The 15233-nt window shown below is 39.7% G+C and overlaps 1 protein-coding gene across 1 annotated transcript in view; it reads left to right on the top strand.

The window, feature by feature from the left end:
* MYH15 (myosin heavy chain 15) overlaps positions 1-15233 on the top strand; it is a 149467-nt gene that overhangs the window by 104248 nt on the left and 29986 nt on the right. The window contains 1 exon segment of the mRNA XM_049105298.1: positions 253-368. Coding sequence (XP_048961255.1) covers positions 253-368 — 116 coding nt within the window.

Raw genomic sequence — 15233 nt, 5'->3', positions numbered from 1 at the left:
GTTAGAATTCTAGTTCCTGAACTACAGGCGAGAGCCCTAGGAATGTCAAAGCTGTGAGTGACATGACAAACAAAAGCAGTCACTTGTCTCTCATCCTGTTCCAATCTTCAGGGACCTGATTTGAACTTGGAGCTCTTCCGGCAACTCCAAAGAGAGCTTACAGTAGTGACATACATCACTTAAAAAAAAAAAAATTTTTTTTTGCATTCAAAAAGTAGACTTAACTTAGTACTTTTAATTTATGTATTTCAGGGAGCTCTGGAACGTAATGAAAGCAAGATTCTTCGCTTCCAGCTTGAACTCTTGGAAGCTAAAGCAGAACTTGAAAGAAAGCTTTCAGAGAAAAATGAAGAAATAGAAAATTTGAGGTATCTGAGCTTATTCTGATGAGCAACATTTGCATATTTAGAATCCTTGACTGAACAGAACATGCTGTGTTTGGCTGCCTTTATGGCCTCTGTTGGAACGTCACCAAAGAAACTTAGCCAGTCCAACCCTACAGCAGCCTCTTTCTAGTGAGCTCACCACTATTAATATAAAGGCACACCTCTATGCAATTACTGTCTGCTTTTTATGATTTTCCTATATTTGAGCAGCTTCTGTTTTCATAGAGACTCCAGAGAACATACCAAAAAACAAAAAGAAAAGAAAAGAAAAAAAAAAGCATAATTATATGCACACAGGTGGGGGGGCACTACCCCAGTCTCTTTCTTGGGCATTGAAGAAGCTGACTGATAATGCTGAACGGTGGAGGAAAGGAACCAAAAAATGTGATGCGGTGCATTAAAATTAATGTCAGATCAGAGTGAAGTTTTCACATACCCCCTGCCTGTACCTGCAGCCATTTGTTTGGAGAGAAGCAGAAGCCAGGAGCTAAGCTGCTTATTGAATCCCTGGTGAAGAGGCCGAGTCTTAATAGCCAGGAAACTGAATTAGGCAGGACTCACGGGTGGCAGGATCTTTTCTTAGCTTCATCATTACAAGCTGATGACTTTAGACATTCTACTTCTTAGCGTCTCAGTGAAGCGAGGGGGATAAAAGCAGCCCCATACATGTCACAGAAGGTGGCGGGGAAGATCAGTGAGCTGATGTTGGCAAAGCACTTCACACTGTATAGATCAAAGGCACAATTATAAACACATGGAATCCACTATGATTATATTATTTATCTCATTTGTCCCATTAAGTCAATGCCATATGTCGGCGAGGAAAATCATTTGAGTCTGAGCTTTGACTGGCATGTTGCTTTCAACATGTTTGCTAAACAATTTTTTAAAAAATTGCTAATGTATTCACCAGAACTGGCTTCTCTCCTACCGCCCAAATTCAGACAAAACTCCCATGGGGGTCATTTTTTTTTTTAATGAGGACATCAAGCCAAATTTGGCCCTTCTGCGTGCTTTGAGTTATCCTTGCTCTCCCTCACTAGCACTTTTCCTCTCTAGGCCTGACTGTGGGGATGAATTCTGGTCTACTTAAGAGGCTCTGAGTCAGTGTCTAAAAGAATTTTTTTTGATGAAGGGCAAAACATTGGGCCTTGATATTTGCCCTACTTCCTTCCGCGAGGAACAAAAACGAACGTTTCTTTGTGCAGTTAAAAAAAAAAAAAAAAAAAAGCTCATTTCAGGTAACGTCAAACCTGCACCTATTAATAAACCCAGCTAAGGAAAAATGAATCCTCAGAGAGTCTGCATCTTGTCAGGTACATCTGAATGTCTTACAGCAGTTCAGCAATTATAATAATCTTAGTGCAGAGGAAGCCGGAGATCCAAACAGCCGGGGCTGGAAGAAGAAAGAAGTGAGCACTAGCCTGGAGCCCTGGAGGGCCTGAGAAAGGAAGGGGGCGGGCTGGCGGGTGGGGCCAGCTCGTCAGGAGTTTTAGTTAATGATTCATAATAACTATAATAGGTACATCCGGAAAGGAGAGCCGAGCCCATCTTACAAGATATCACAAATGCCCTCGCAGACGTTGCTGTGCCAATGCTCTGTGCAGGCACAGGCTGTGTCGAGATGCCTGGGTTCAATCTGGACTTCAGGGCTGGGAGAGGTTGGGGTCCAGAGGAAACTGAGTAGATTGGCAGGGGTGGTGGTGGTGGTGGGGGCGGGGGGGGGGTACTAGCAAAGCAGAGCATTCTGAGCAATCGAGGATGAGCCAGGTAGGGTTCTAGAATGCACAGGATGAGGTGCTGGGTCCTACATCTGCATAAACCTTGGGAGAGTCCATGGAGGTTGAGGGAGGCCTGTGGGGCGGGACCCAGGAGGTGGCAGGGACCAGAGAAGCAGGGGAGACGCAGAGACAGAGCCCTGAGGAGGTTTGGCTCACCTCCCCCTCTGCTGCCGAGCTTGCTCTGCCGCCGGGTGAGGACTAATCCGGAGTGAGCTGGAGGCCTGCTGGTGGGGAAAAGTATGAGCAGCTGGTATATGTGTCATCTGTTTCACTTGTTAAACACATATTTGAGCACTTCACGTTGGCCAGACACTGTGCCTGCTATTCTCGTCGGGGCTTCCTAAACTTTTATGGATTGGTAGAGCTTTCTTTAAAAAGAATTTTTTTTTTTCTAGAGGGTTCTAATGAACATAGCTAGAGGTAGGGAGGCGATAAGGTGATAATGCAGTCACTGATGGAAGGCGAAGAGGTTTGGGTGGCTGGCTTTGGTCCTCTCCATCCTCGATGGAGGAAAAGAGGAACGCTGGCAGCTGGCATGAAGGCCAGCTAGTGGCCGTTGCGGTCACCTAAGTCAAGTTCTAACCTCAAGATTCAGAACTGGGTTGAAAACAAGTGGGTCAGGCGTGTCTTGAATTTTCAGAGGCCACTGGCTGTATCCCTCCTCCAGCTCCGGATTTGCAGGGAAATGCTGAAATGTGTGAGTGACTTCTCACGGCCCAGAGCCAGGGTGCACCTGGCCTGGTCTGCTCTCCCCAGACACACCCAGAGGGACGCTGGGACGCTTTCAGGAATGAAACCCTGGAATTCCTTACTCTGTCAAAATGCGCCAGCTTGCTTTGGTTTGATCACCTATGGAAGGCTGAACAAATCCGGGTAGGATTAGATCGCGCAGGGGAGAGAACAATTCTCCTTGCCCTCTTTGGGTCTCTGGCTGATTCTGAGGATTAAACTGACTTAAGACAGGGTAACAGGAGAAAAGTGTAGACACATTATTGAATTTTTACATGTACATGGGAGGCCTTCACTTCACAAGGGAGTGAAGACCCAGGGACATGACCAAAGCAGGAAGATTTTAAACCTTCTGACAAAGAAACAATGAGTTTGTGAAGAATTGACAAGGCACAGGGATTTGGGTTAGGGGTAGTAAATGCTGAAAAATTAAGGTTTGTTTATACAGCCTTCTCAGCCCTAAAGCCCCTCTTGGTGATAAGGCGGTGTCCCCTCCTTCAGTACAAGGGGAAGTTGTATCTCACATGTGGGGTTTATCTCTTGCATTCAGGGCAGAAGGGTTTAGAACGATCTTCCTGCTTTTGTTGTTTTCTCAAACTTCTTGAGCTTGAGATATTGGATATGCCAAGGTGCCACGGTTTGGGGTAGCATACCCTGAGCGGCGTCAATAGTCAATATTTTTGGATTTGCAGGCCATAGGGTCTCAATCTCTACTCAACTTTGTAGCCCTAGTTTGAATGCAGCCATAGACAGTAGGAGATCCAACGGGCATGGCTGGATTTGGCTCATAGCTCCTAGTTTTCCCACTTCTGGCCATAGCCTTGAGGGTCTCGTGATGTTGCATCATATTTTCCTTTCCCTTGGTCTGTTCCTCAAAACTCTGATGCCAGCCTTCACACATGCTCTTAATCTATAAGCACCATCAAACTTGATTTCATCGGTTGTCTGAGTTTCTGCTAGAATATGTTTAAGTCTTTTCTCATTTCAAATAAAATATTTTAGCATGTCTTTAAGAAATAGGACCTCAAACTCAGACATGGTATTTAGTTAGGAAGATGCTTTGTTAATCACTTTAAAGCTAAATCATATATATTAGAATTAAGGAAAATCTTATATTTCTCTGATATAGATGAACAATATTGCAAAAGAAAAAACTGACCTGTTGAACTATCTATTTAAAACCATTAAGGAAAAAAATAAATAAAACCACTAAGGCTTTAAAGGTTTCTTTTAATTCTAAGGGTTTTTTCCCCACGTTTTAAGGGTTTTTTTTAATTCTAAATTTTTAAAAATGTAACATACAGTGTCATCTTAGTTTCAAGTGTGCAATATAACGATTCAACAATTCTGTACATTAGTCAGTGCTCATCCTATAGTTTTCAGAATATAGGTCTTTCACCTCATTGGGTAAGTTTATTCCTAGGTATTTTATTACTTTAGTGCAATTGTCAGTGCTTAATCCACCTATTTCACCCATCTCCAGTCTGGTAACCATCAGTTTGTTTTCTGTAGTTATGAGTTTGTTTTTTGGTTTGTTTCTTTTTTTCTTCATTTGTGTTGCTTCTTAAATTCCACGTATGAGTGAAATTATATGGTATTTATCTCTCTCTGCCTGACTTATTTCACTTAGCATTATACCACCTAGATACATCCATTACACCCTCTAGATTGATTCAAGAATCTATTCTTTTATGGTTGAGTAATATTACACACACACCACATCTTCTGTATCCATTTATCTGTTGATGGACACTTGGGCTGCTTCCATAATTTGGCTTAAATGTGCTTCAATAAGCATAGGGGTACATATATCTTTTCAAATTAGGGGTTTTGTTTTCTTTGGGTAAATGACCAGTAGTGGAATTGCTGGATCATATGGTAATTACATTTTTAATTTTTGGAGGAACCTCCAGACTGTCATCCATAGTGGCTATACCAGTTTGCATTCCCACCAACAATGTACATTTTCTCTACATTCTCACCAACATTTATTATTTCTTGTGTTTTTGATTTTAGCCATTCTGACAGTTGTGAGATGATATCTCATTGTGGTTTTGATTTGCACTTCCCTGATGATGAGTGATGTTGAGCATCTGTTTGTGTGTCTGTTGGCCATCTGTACATGTCTTCTCTCGAGAAATGTCTATTCGAGTCTTTTGCCCATTATTTAATTGGGTTATTTGGGGGGGTTTGGTGTTGAGTTGTGTAAGTTTTTTAGATATTTTGGATACTAACCCTTTATTGCTGTCACTCACAAATGTCCCTTTAGTAGGTGTCTTTTAGTTTTGTCAATGGTTTCTTTTGCTGTGCAAAACCTTTTTATTTTCAGGTAGTCCCAATAGTTTATTTTTGCTTTTATTTCCCTTGCCTGAAGAGACATAGGTAGAAACTTTTCTAAAAGTTGCTAAAGCCAAGTAAGAGAAATTACTACCTATGCTCTCTTCTAGGAATTTTATGGTTTCAAGTGTTACATTTAGGACTTTAATCCATTTGGAGTTTATTTTTGTATATGGTTTAAGAAAGTGGTCCAGTTTCACTCTTTTGCATGTTGCTGTCCAGTTTTCTCAACACCATTTGTTGAAGAGACTGTCTTTTTCCCATTGCCTATTCTTGCCTTCTTTGTCATATATTAACTGACCATATAAACATGGGTTTATTTCGGGGCTCTCTGTTCTATTTTGATCTCTATTTGATCTATGTTTCTGTTTTTGTGCCAGTATCATACTGTTTTGATTACTATACCTTTGTAGTATATCTGGAAATTTGGAATTGCAATACACCCAGTTTTGTTCTTTTATAAGATTGCTTTGGCTATTCAGGGTCTTTTATGGTTTTGTACAAATTTTAGGATTATTCTAGTTCTGTGAAAAATGCTGCTGGCATTTTGATAGGAATTGAATTAAATCTGTCGATTACTTTGGGTAGTATGGACATTTTAACAATATTTGTTCTTCCAATACATGAACATGGAATATCTTTCCATTTGGTCATGCCATCTTCAATTTATTTCATCAGTGCTTTATAGTTTTCAGAATATAGGTCTTTCACCTCATTGGGTAAGTTTATTCCTAGGTATTTTATTACTTTAGTGCAATTGTAAATGGTTTTTTTTCTTGATTTTTCTATTAATTCATTATTAGTGTATGTAAATGCAATGGATTTCTGTATAATTGATTTTGTATCCTATGACTTTCCTGAATCAATTTATCAGTTGTAGTGGGGTTTTTTGGTGGCATCTTTAGGGTTTTCTACAAGTAGTATCATGTCATTGCAGATAGGGAAAGTTTTCCTTCTTCCTTACCAATACGGATGTCTTTCATTTCTTTTTGTTGTCTGATTGCTTCAGTTAGGACCCCCTCCTCTAGTACTGTGTTGAATAAAAGTGGTAAGAATAGACATCTTTGTCTTATTCCTGATCTTAGGGGGAAAGATCTCAGTTTTTCACCATTGAGTATAATGTTAGCTGTGGGTTTTTCAGATATAGTCTTTATTTTTTTAAAAAATTTTTATTTATTTATGATAGTCACAGAGAGAGAGAGAGAGAGAGAGAGAGAGACAGACACAGGCAGAGGGAGAAGCAGGCTCCATGTACCGGGAGCCCGACGTGGGATTCAATCCCGGGTCTCCAGGATTGCGCCCTGGGCCAAAGGCAGGCGCCAAACCGCTGTGCCACCCAGGGATCCCCAGATATAGTCTTTATTATGCTCAAGTATGTTCCCAGTAAACCTACTTTGTTGAGAGTTGTTTTTCATGAATGGATGTTGTACTTTTCAAGTGCTTTTTCTCTATCAATTGAAATGACCTATGGTTTTTATCCTTTATTTTGATGTTGATGTGATGTATCACATTGATTAATTTGCAAGTATTGAACCACCCTTGCATCCCAGGAATAAATCCCACTTGATCACAGAGAATGATTTTTTTTTAAGGTATTGTATAGTCAGATTCAGTTTGCTAATATTTTGTTGAGGATATTTGCATCTATATTCATCAGAGATACTGGCCTACAGTTCTGTTTTATAGTGTTTTTATCTGCTTTTAGTATCAAGATACTGCTGGCCTCATAGAATGAATTTGGAAGTTCTCCTTCCTCTTCTATTTTTTGGAATAGTTTGAGAAGATTAGACATTAACTCTTCTTTAAATTTTTGATGGAATTCACCTGTGAAGCCAACCTGGACTTTTGTTTGTTGGGAGTTTTTTTGATTACTGATTCAATTTCATTGCTGATAATTGATCTGTTAAAATTTTCTATTTCTTCATGATTCAGTTTTAGGAGGTTACATTTCTAGGAATTTATCCATTTCTTCTAGCTTGTCTAGTTTGTTGGCATGTAACTTTTCATAATATTCTCTTACAGCCCTTTGTATTTCTCTGGTGTCAGTTGTTATTTCTCTTTCATTTCTGACTTTGACTCTTTCTCTCTCTCCCTCTCTCTCTCTCTTTCTTTTGATAGCCTGACTAAAGGTTTATGTATTTTGTTGATTTTTTCAAGTAACTAGCTCCTGGTTTCATTGATCTATTCTATTGTGTATTAGTTTCCATTTTGTTTATTTCTGCTCTAATCTTTATTATTTCCTTCCTTTGACGTTTTAGTCTTTTTCTAGATTCTTTAGATATAGGGGTAGATAGTTTTGAGATTTTTCTTGCTTTTTGAGGCAGGCCTATATTATTAGAACAGCTTTTGCTGTATCCCAAAGATTTTGGGATGTTTTTGTTTTCATTTTCATTTGTCTTCATGTATTTTTTTTTAACTCTTCTTTGATTTCTTGGTTGATCCATTCATTACTTAGTAGTATGTTATTTAACCTCAATGTGTTCTTTCCAGAGTTTTTCTTCTGATTGATTTCTAGTTTTGAAACATTGTGGTAGACAAGATGCATGATAGGACTTCAATCTTTTGAATTCATTAAAATTTGTTTTGTGGCCTAGTATGTGATCTATTCTGGAAAAAAATCCATGTACGCTTGAAAAGAATATATATTTTGCTGTTTTAGGATGGAATATTCTGAATATATCTCTTCAGTCCATCTGGTCTAGTGTGTCATTCAAAGCCACTGTTTCCTTGACTTTCTGTTTTGATGATATATCCATTGATTTAAGTGGGATGTTAAAGTTCCCTACTATTATCGTATTACTATCACTTCCTTCCTTCATGTTTGTTATTACCTGCTTTTTGTGCTTGGGTACTCCCATGTTGGGTGCCTAAATGTTTACAACTGTTATATCTTCTTGTTGGATTATTCCCTTTATGGTTATACAGTGTCCTTCTTTGTCTCTTGTTACAGTCTTTGTTTTAAAGTCTATTTTGTCCAATGCTACTCTGACTTCCATTTGCATGGTAAATGCTATTCCATCTTTTCACTTTTTTTTTATTATAAAGGTTTACTTAGAAAATAGTTTGGTTGTGTTGGCTACCATTTTTGGCAAATGTTTAAATACTTTCAGGAACCAAAAATTGTCAGTGCCCTCCTTTAGGGCTCCTTTCTCACTCGAGTAGGAGGCTGCATTTGCCTCTGCTGTTTAAGACCCTGACTTCACAGCTACACCTCTGCAGGACTCCCAGAACCAGATCCAGGCCTGGTGCCCTTGAAGAAGCCCTCTGCTGAGATAAAAAGGCAGAAGATTGTCCCTCTGTCTCCCCTCCCCAGGTGCCTGCAGTCTCTTAGCCCACCTCCTGCCCATCCACTGTGCCCTAGAGGCCAATCCATCCCTGGGTCTCTGGGGAAGCTGCCTCCACTTTCTCCTGGAGGATTAGCCTTCCTACTTCTTGGTGGGTAGCTGCCCAGGGTCTCTGCCAGGTGGGGAATGCAGCTCATTGCCTGAAGTCCCTTCTCCTCCAACAGAAGAGGATGTGCTTGAAGGAACACCAGAGTCCCCGTTAAAGATAGTATAGATGACTGGGTTGAGCAAGCTGTTGTAGTAGCCAATCCAGAAAAAGAACTTGAAGACAGATTGGCACCTGGCATGCCTTAGGGCAGATGCCCTGAAGGCTGTACCTGAAGACAGAGGGAAACCAGCAGAGCAGCAACCCACCCATCCACAGGGGCATGATGGTGAAGTGCTCTTGCACACATAGGCCACCTTGCCTTGGCACATGCTGCTGCATACCTAGCCTGGCACCCCCGCCTCCCTGGCCCCCGCAGGACAGAAAGAACAGGGAGCATGAGCTGGTGCCTGGCAGGCACCTGACAGGGCATGGATCTCCATTAGCCAGTGCTTCCAGTTCAGTTAACCCCAGCCAGACCCTGGAATATCGGTAGCTGCCCTTCCTGCCTACATTAGGCTGCTGTCCTCCAGCTGTTCCTGCATTTGCACAGCCCCTGCTGAGGCACCCAGCCCTCTTTCTTTAGTCCTGCAGGCACGTTTGTGGCTGTATAGTACCTCTTCTTGCTGAGCATGCACATATGTATCTTGGCCCTACAGTAGATGTTGGCCTAGATCGGTCCCACAGTGAGGCAAGGTGGGAGAAGCAGCTGTTGCAGCAGGGCTTGAGATACCTTTCTACTTTTTAAGGCTGCATTATGGTTAGGTGGCACTGTCAGGCTGGCAGTACAGCCAGACAAGTGGTGGGAAGGAGATGACAGCAAAGATGAGCCACATGGCCACATCCATCCCTTCACTTTCAATCTGCCGGTGTCTTTAGGTCTGAAATGAATCTCTTGCCGGCAGCATACAGATGGGTCTTGCTTTTTCATTCTGCCATCTTGCGTCTTTTCATTGGAGTTTTTAGTCCATTTACATTCAGAGTAATTATTGATAGGTATGTACTAATCAAGGTTCTGTTACTTTTTTTTTTTAAGATTTTATTTATTTATTTTGAAAGAGCAAGCATGAGCAGGGGGGAGAGGGAGAGGGAGAAGGAGACTCTCTGCTGAACAGGGAGCCCGATAGGGAACTTGATCCCAGGACCCTGGGATCATGACTGGAGCTGAAGACAGATGTTTACCCTACTGAGCCACCCAGGCACCCTTTGTTACTTGTTATATGGTGTTTTTGTAGTTCTTTTCCTTTCTTCTCTTGCTCTTTTTCTCTCATGGTTTGCTGGCTTTTTTTAGTAATATACTTGGATTCCTTTCTCTTTATTTTTTGCATATCTGTTACTGGTTTTTAACTTGAGTTATAATCAGGTTTATATATAACATGCATATAGCAATCTATTTTAAGTTCACAGTCCTTTAAGTTTGAACCCATTCTTTACTCCTCTCCCCTCCACCTCTTAGGTATATGGTGTCATACTTCACATCCTTTTATTTTGTGAGTCCCTGATTTTTATAAATATACTTAATCTTACTGCTTTTATGCTTCCTACTTTTCTTATTCCTACTTATAGTCTTTCCACTCGAAAAGTCTCTGACATTTCTTGTAGGGTTGGTTTAATTGTCATGAGTTCCTGTAACTTTTGTTTGGGAAACTCTTTATCCCTCCTATTCTGAATGGTAGCCTTGCTGGATTGAGTATTCTTGGCTGTAGGTTTTTTTCTTTCAGTACTTTAATATATCATTCCACTTTCTTTTGGCCTGCAAAGTTTCTGCTAAAAGAGCAGTTGATAGCCTTATGGGGTTTCCCTTATATGTAACTGTTTCCTTTTCTCTTTATGCTTTTAAAATTCTGTATCACTACTTTTTGCCATTTTAATTACTATGTGTTTTGGTGTAGACCTCCTTGGATTGATTTGCTTGGAGACTATTCTTGCCTCCTAGATCTGGATTTCTCTTTCTTTCCCCAGATTCAGGAAATTTTTAGCTATTATTTCTTCAGATAAATGTTATGCCCCCCTTTCTCTCCCTATAATGTGAATGTTATGCTCAATGATGTCACTTATTTCCCTAGGTCTATTTCCAGTTTTTATTATTATTTTTCTCTCTCCTGTTCAGGTTGATTTCTTTCCATTACCCTGTCCTCCGGGTTGCTGATTTGTTCTTCTGCTTCCTCTAGTCTACTATTTATTCCCTCTGGTATATTTTTAATTTCAGTTATTGAGTTCTTCATACCTGGTTCTTTTTTATGTTTTCTACCTCTTTGTTGAGGGTCTCACCAAGGTCATCCACTCTTTTGGCAAGTACAGTGTATATCTTTATGACCATTACTTTAAATTTTCTTTCAAGCATATTATTTATCTTGGTTTTATTTAGCTCTTTTGCTGTGATTTTGTCCTGTTCTTTAATTTGGGACATATTCCTCTGCTCCCTCATTTTTTTTTCTAGCTCTCTGTGTCTGTTCCTATATGTTAGGGAAGTCAACTCTGTCTCCTGTTCTTGAAAGTAGTGTCCTTATGAAGACTAGTAAATAAGTTTTCCCAGATACCCTAAGCATTTTCTTTCTTTTTTAATTTAAATTTTAGTTAGTTAGCATACCATACAATATTGGCTTCTGGAGTAGAATTCAGTGATTCATCACCTACATATAACACCCAGTGCTTATCACAAGTGCCCTTTTTAGGCACATGATGAGATGAGCACTAGGTGTTATATGTTGGCAAATTGAATTTAAATTAAAAAAAAATTTTAAAAAACCCCACAAGTGCCCTCTTTAATACCTATCACCCATCTAGCCCATCCCCCCTCCATCAACCCTCAGTTTGTTCTTTATCACTAAAAGTCTCTTTTGGCTTGGGGCACCTGGGTGGCTCAGTCAGTTAAGTGTCTGTCTTTGGCTCAGGTCATGATCCTGGAGTCCCAGGACTGAGTCCCACATCAGGCTCCCCACTCTGTGGAGAATTTGCTTCTCCCTCTGACCCTCCCCTCTCTCATGCTTTCTCTCTTTCACTCACTCTCTCTCTCTCAAATAAATAAATAAAATCTTTTTTTTAAAGTCTTTTATGGCTTCCCTCTCTCCTTTTCCTTCTCTCTTCCTATATGTTCATATGTTGTCTTTCTTTAATTCCACATATGAGTGAGATCATATGGTATTTATCTTTCTCTGACTTATTTCATTTAGTGTAATACACTGAAACTCCATCCACATAGTTGCAAATGGCAAGATTTCATTTTTTGATGGCTGAGTAATATTCCAGTGTGTGTGTGTGTGTGTGTGTGTGTGTGTGTGTCTTCTTTATTCATCGTGCAGTGGACATTTGGGGTCTCTCCATAGTTTGGCTATTGTTAATAATGCTATTATAAACATCAGGGTACATGTACCCCTTTAAATTTGTATTTTTGTAGCCTTTGGGTAAATACCTAGTAGTGCAATTGCTGGATCATAGGGTAGTTTAATTTTTAACTTTTTGAGGGACCTCCAAACTGTTCTCCAGAGTGGCTACAGCAGTTTGCATTCTCACCAACAGCACAAGGGGGGTTCCCCATTCTCTGCATCCTATTGTTTCTCAAACCTATTGTTTCTTTTTTGTTAGTTTTAGCCATTCTGACAGTTGTGAGGTGGTATCTCTTATATAAATATATATATAATATTATATATATAATATATATGTATTTTTTAATTGAAGTTCGATTTGCCAACATAAAACACCCAGTGCTCATTCTGTCAAGTGACTTCCTCAGTGCCTGTCACCTAATCACCCCATTCTCCCACCTGCCTCCCCTTCCAGTTCCCCTTGTTCATTTCACAGAGTTAGGAGTCTCTCATGGTCTGTTACCCTCTCTAATTTTTCCCACTCATTTTCTCTCCTTTCCCCTATAATCCCTTTCATTATTTTTTTATATTCCCCAAATGAATGAGACCATATAATGTTTGTCCTTCTCCGATTGACTTACTTCACTCAGCATAATACCCTCCAGGTCCATCCATGTTGAAGCAAATGGTGGGTATTCATCCTTTCTAATGGCTGAGGAATATTCCATTGTATACGTAGACCACATCTTCTTTATCCATCATCTTTCGATGGACACCGAGGCTCCTTCCATAGTTGGCTACTGTGGACATTGCTGCTATAAACATTGGGGTGCAGGTTCCTAGTGTTTCACTCACAGGTGTCTTTGGGGTAAATACCCAGTTGTGCAATTGCTGGATCATAGAGTAGCTCTGCTTTTAACTCTTTGAGGAACCTCCACACAGGTGGTATCTCATTGTGGCTTTGATTTGTATTTCCCTGACAATGAGTGATGTTGAGCATCTTCTCATGTGTCGGTTAGCCATCTGGATGTCTTCTTTGGAAAAGCATCTATTCATGTCTTCTGCACATTTCTTAACTGAGTTATTTGTTTTTTGTTTGTTTGTTTTTTTTGGGGGGGGGGTTGAGTTTGGTAAGTTCTTTATAGATTCTAGACGTTAACCCTTTATCAGATATATCATTTGCAAATGTCTTCTCCCATTCAGTAGGCTGCATTTTAGTTTGGTTGATTGTTGCCTTCGCTGTGCAGAAGCATTTTATCTTGAAGTCCCAATAGTTCATGTTTGCTTTTGCTTCCCTTGCTTCCAGTGACATGTCTAGTAATACATTGCTACAGACAATGTCAGAGAGGTTGCTGCCTGTGTTCTCCTCTAGGGTTTTGATAGTTTCCTGTCTCACATTTAGGTCTTTCATCCATTTTGAATTTATTTTTGTGTATGATGTAAGAAAGTCCTCCAGTTTCATTTTTCTGCATGTGGCTGTCCAATTTTCCCGACACCATTTGTTGAAGAGCCTATCTTTTTTCCACTGGATATTCTTTCCTGCTTTGTCAAAGATTAGTTGACCATATAGTTGTGGGTCCATTTCTGGGTTCCCTAGTCTATTCCATTGAGCTTTGTGTCTGTTTTTGTTCCAGTACCATCCTATCTTGATGACTACAGCTTTATAATACAGCTCGAAATTTGGAATAGTGATGCCTACAGTATTGTTTTGCTATTTCAGAATTTCTTTAGTTATTCAGGGTATTTTCTGGTTCCATAAAAATTTTAGGATTGTTTTTTCTGGTTCTGTGAAAAATGCTTATGGTATTTTGATGGGGATTGCATTAAATGTGTAGATTGCTTTGGGTAATATAGACATTTTAACAATATTCTTCCAATCCATGAGCATGAAATGCTTTTCCATTTCTTTGTGTCCTCTTCAATTTCTTTCATAAGTGGTTCTGTAGTGTTCAGAGTATAGACCTTGTCCTTCTGTAGTTAGGTTTATTTCTAGGTATCTTATTGTCTTTGGTGCAATTGCAAATGGGATCAATTCCTTTGGTGTGTAGAAATGCAACAGATTCCTTCACATTGATTTTATATTCTGCAACTTTGCTGAATTCATGTGTTAGTTCTAGTAATTTTTTTGGTGGAGTCTTTCAGATTTTCTATGCAGTGTTTCTTGTCATCTGCAAAGAGTAAAAGTTTGACTTCTTCCTTGACAATTTTGATGCCAAGATGTTTTTCAAACTGCTGCTTCTATGCCATATCTCTGAGGGGCTGTTTGTCATGCAGTCTCTTTAAGGATAGAATTCATTTTTCTATTGTTCTCCCAGAATCCGTCCTACTGATTTTCACAGTTCAAGGTACTAAGCCCAATTGTAAGAACTCATGAAGCCATACCCCTCTGATTTTCAAAGCCAAAAGTATGGGGATTTGTCTTTCCCATACAGGTTCCTCGTGCCTGGGGTGCTTGGTGTGAGGGTCTGTTTCATTCATCTCTATGTTCCTCACTGCTGTGGACAAACCTATCAGTCCATTTAGGTCTCAACCATGTCTCTGCCCTTTCTATTCTCTTTGATGTGGTTTCTTCTCTACTTTTAGCTGTAAAGAGTTGGTTCTGCTAGTCTGTGTATTTTCTGGTTTATTTACACTGATATGGTGTTACCTAATTTTATCCATGGGATCAGGTCAACATAAGGTCCTCCTACTCCACCATTTCCCCTTGAAGGCTATACCACATCTTCTTTATCCATTCATCTGTTGATGGATACTGGGTTGCTTCCATATCATGGCTATTGTATATAATGCTGCAATAAACATAAGGGTCTAACTTATCTTTTTAAATTAGTATTTTTGTTTTCTTTGGGTAAGTAAGCAGTAGTAGAATTACTGGATCATATGGTAATTCTATTTTTTATTTTTTTGAGGAACGTCCATACTGTTTCTCATAGTGATTGCACAAATTTGCATTCCCACCAACAGTGCATGAGGGTTCCTTTTTCTCCAGATCCTCACCAACCCTTATTATATTTTGTTTTTGAGTTTATCTGTTCTTACAGGTGAAAGGCGAGATCTCATTGTGGTTTTGACTTGTATTTCTCTGATGATGAGTGATGTTGAGTATCTGTCTATGTGTCTGTTGGCCATCTGTATGTCTTCTTCGGAGAAATATCTGTTCATATCTTTTGCCCATTTGTAATCAGATTATTATCATTATTATTTTTGGTGTTGAGTTGTGTATGTTCTTTATATACTGTGGATCTTAATCACTTACTAGATATATC

Source organism: Canis lupus, chromosome 33, assembly GCF_003254725.2.
Source record: "Canis lupus dingo isolate Sandy chromosome 33, ASM325472v2, whole genome shotgun sequence".
In the NCBI taxonomy this organism is placed as follows: domain Eukaryota; kingdom Metazoa; phylum Chordata; class Mammalia; order Carnivora; family Canidae; genus Canis; species Canis lupus.
The sequence above is the reverse complement of the archived record's forward strand: the minus strand, read 5'-3'. Positions and strand labels throughout refer to the sequence as shown.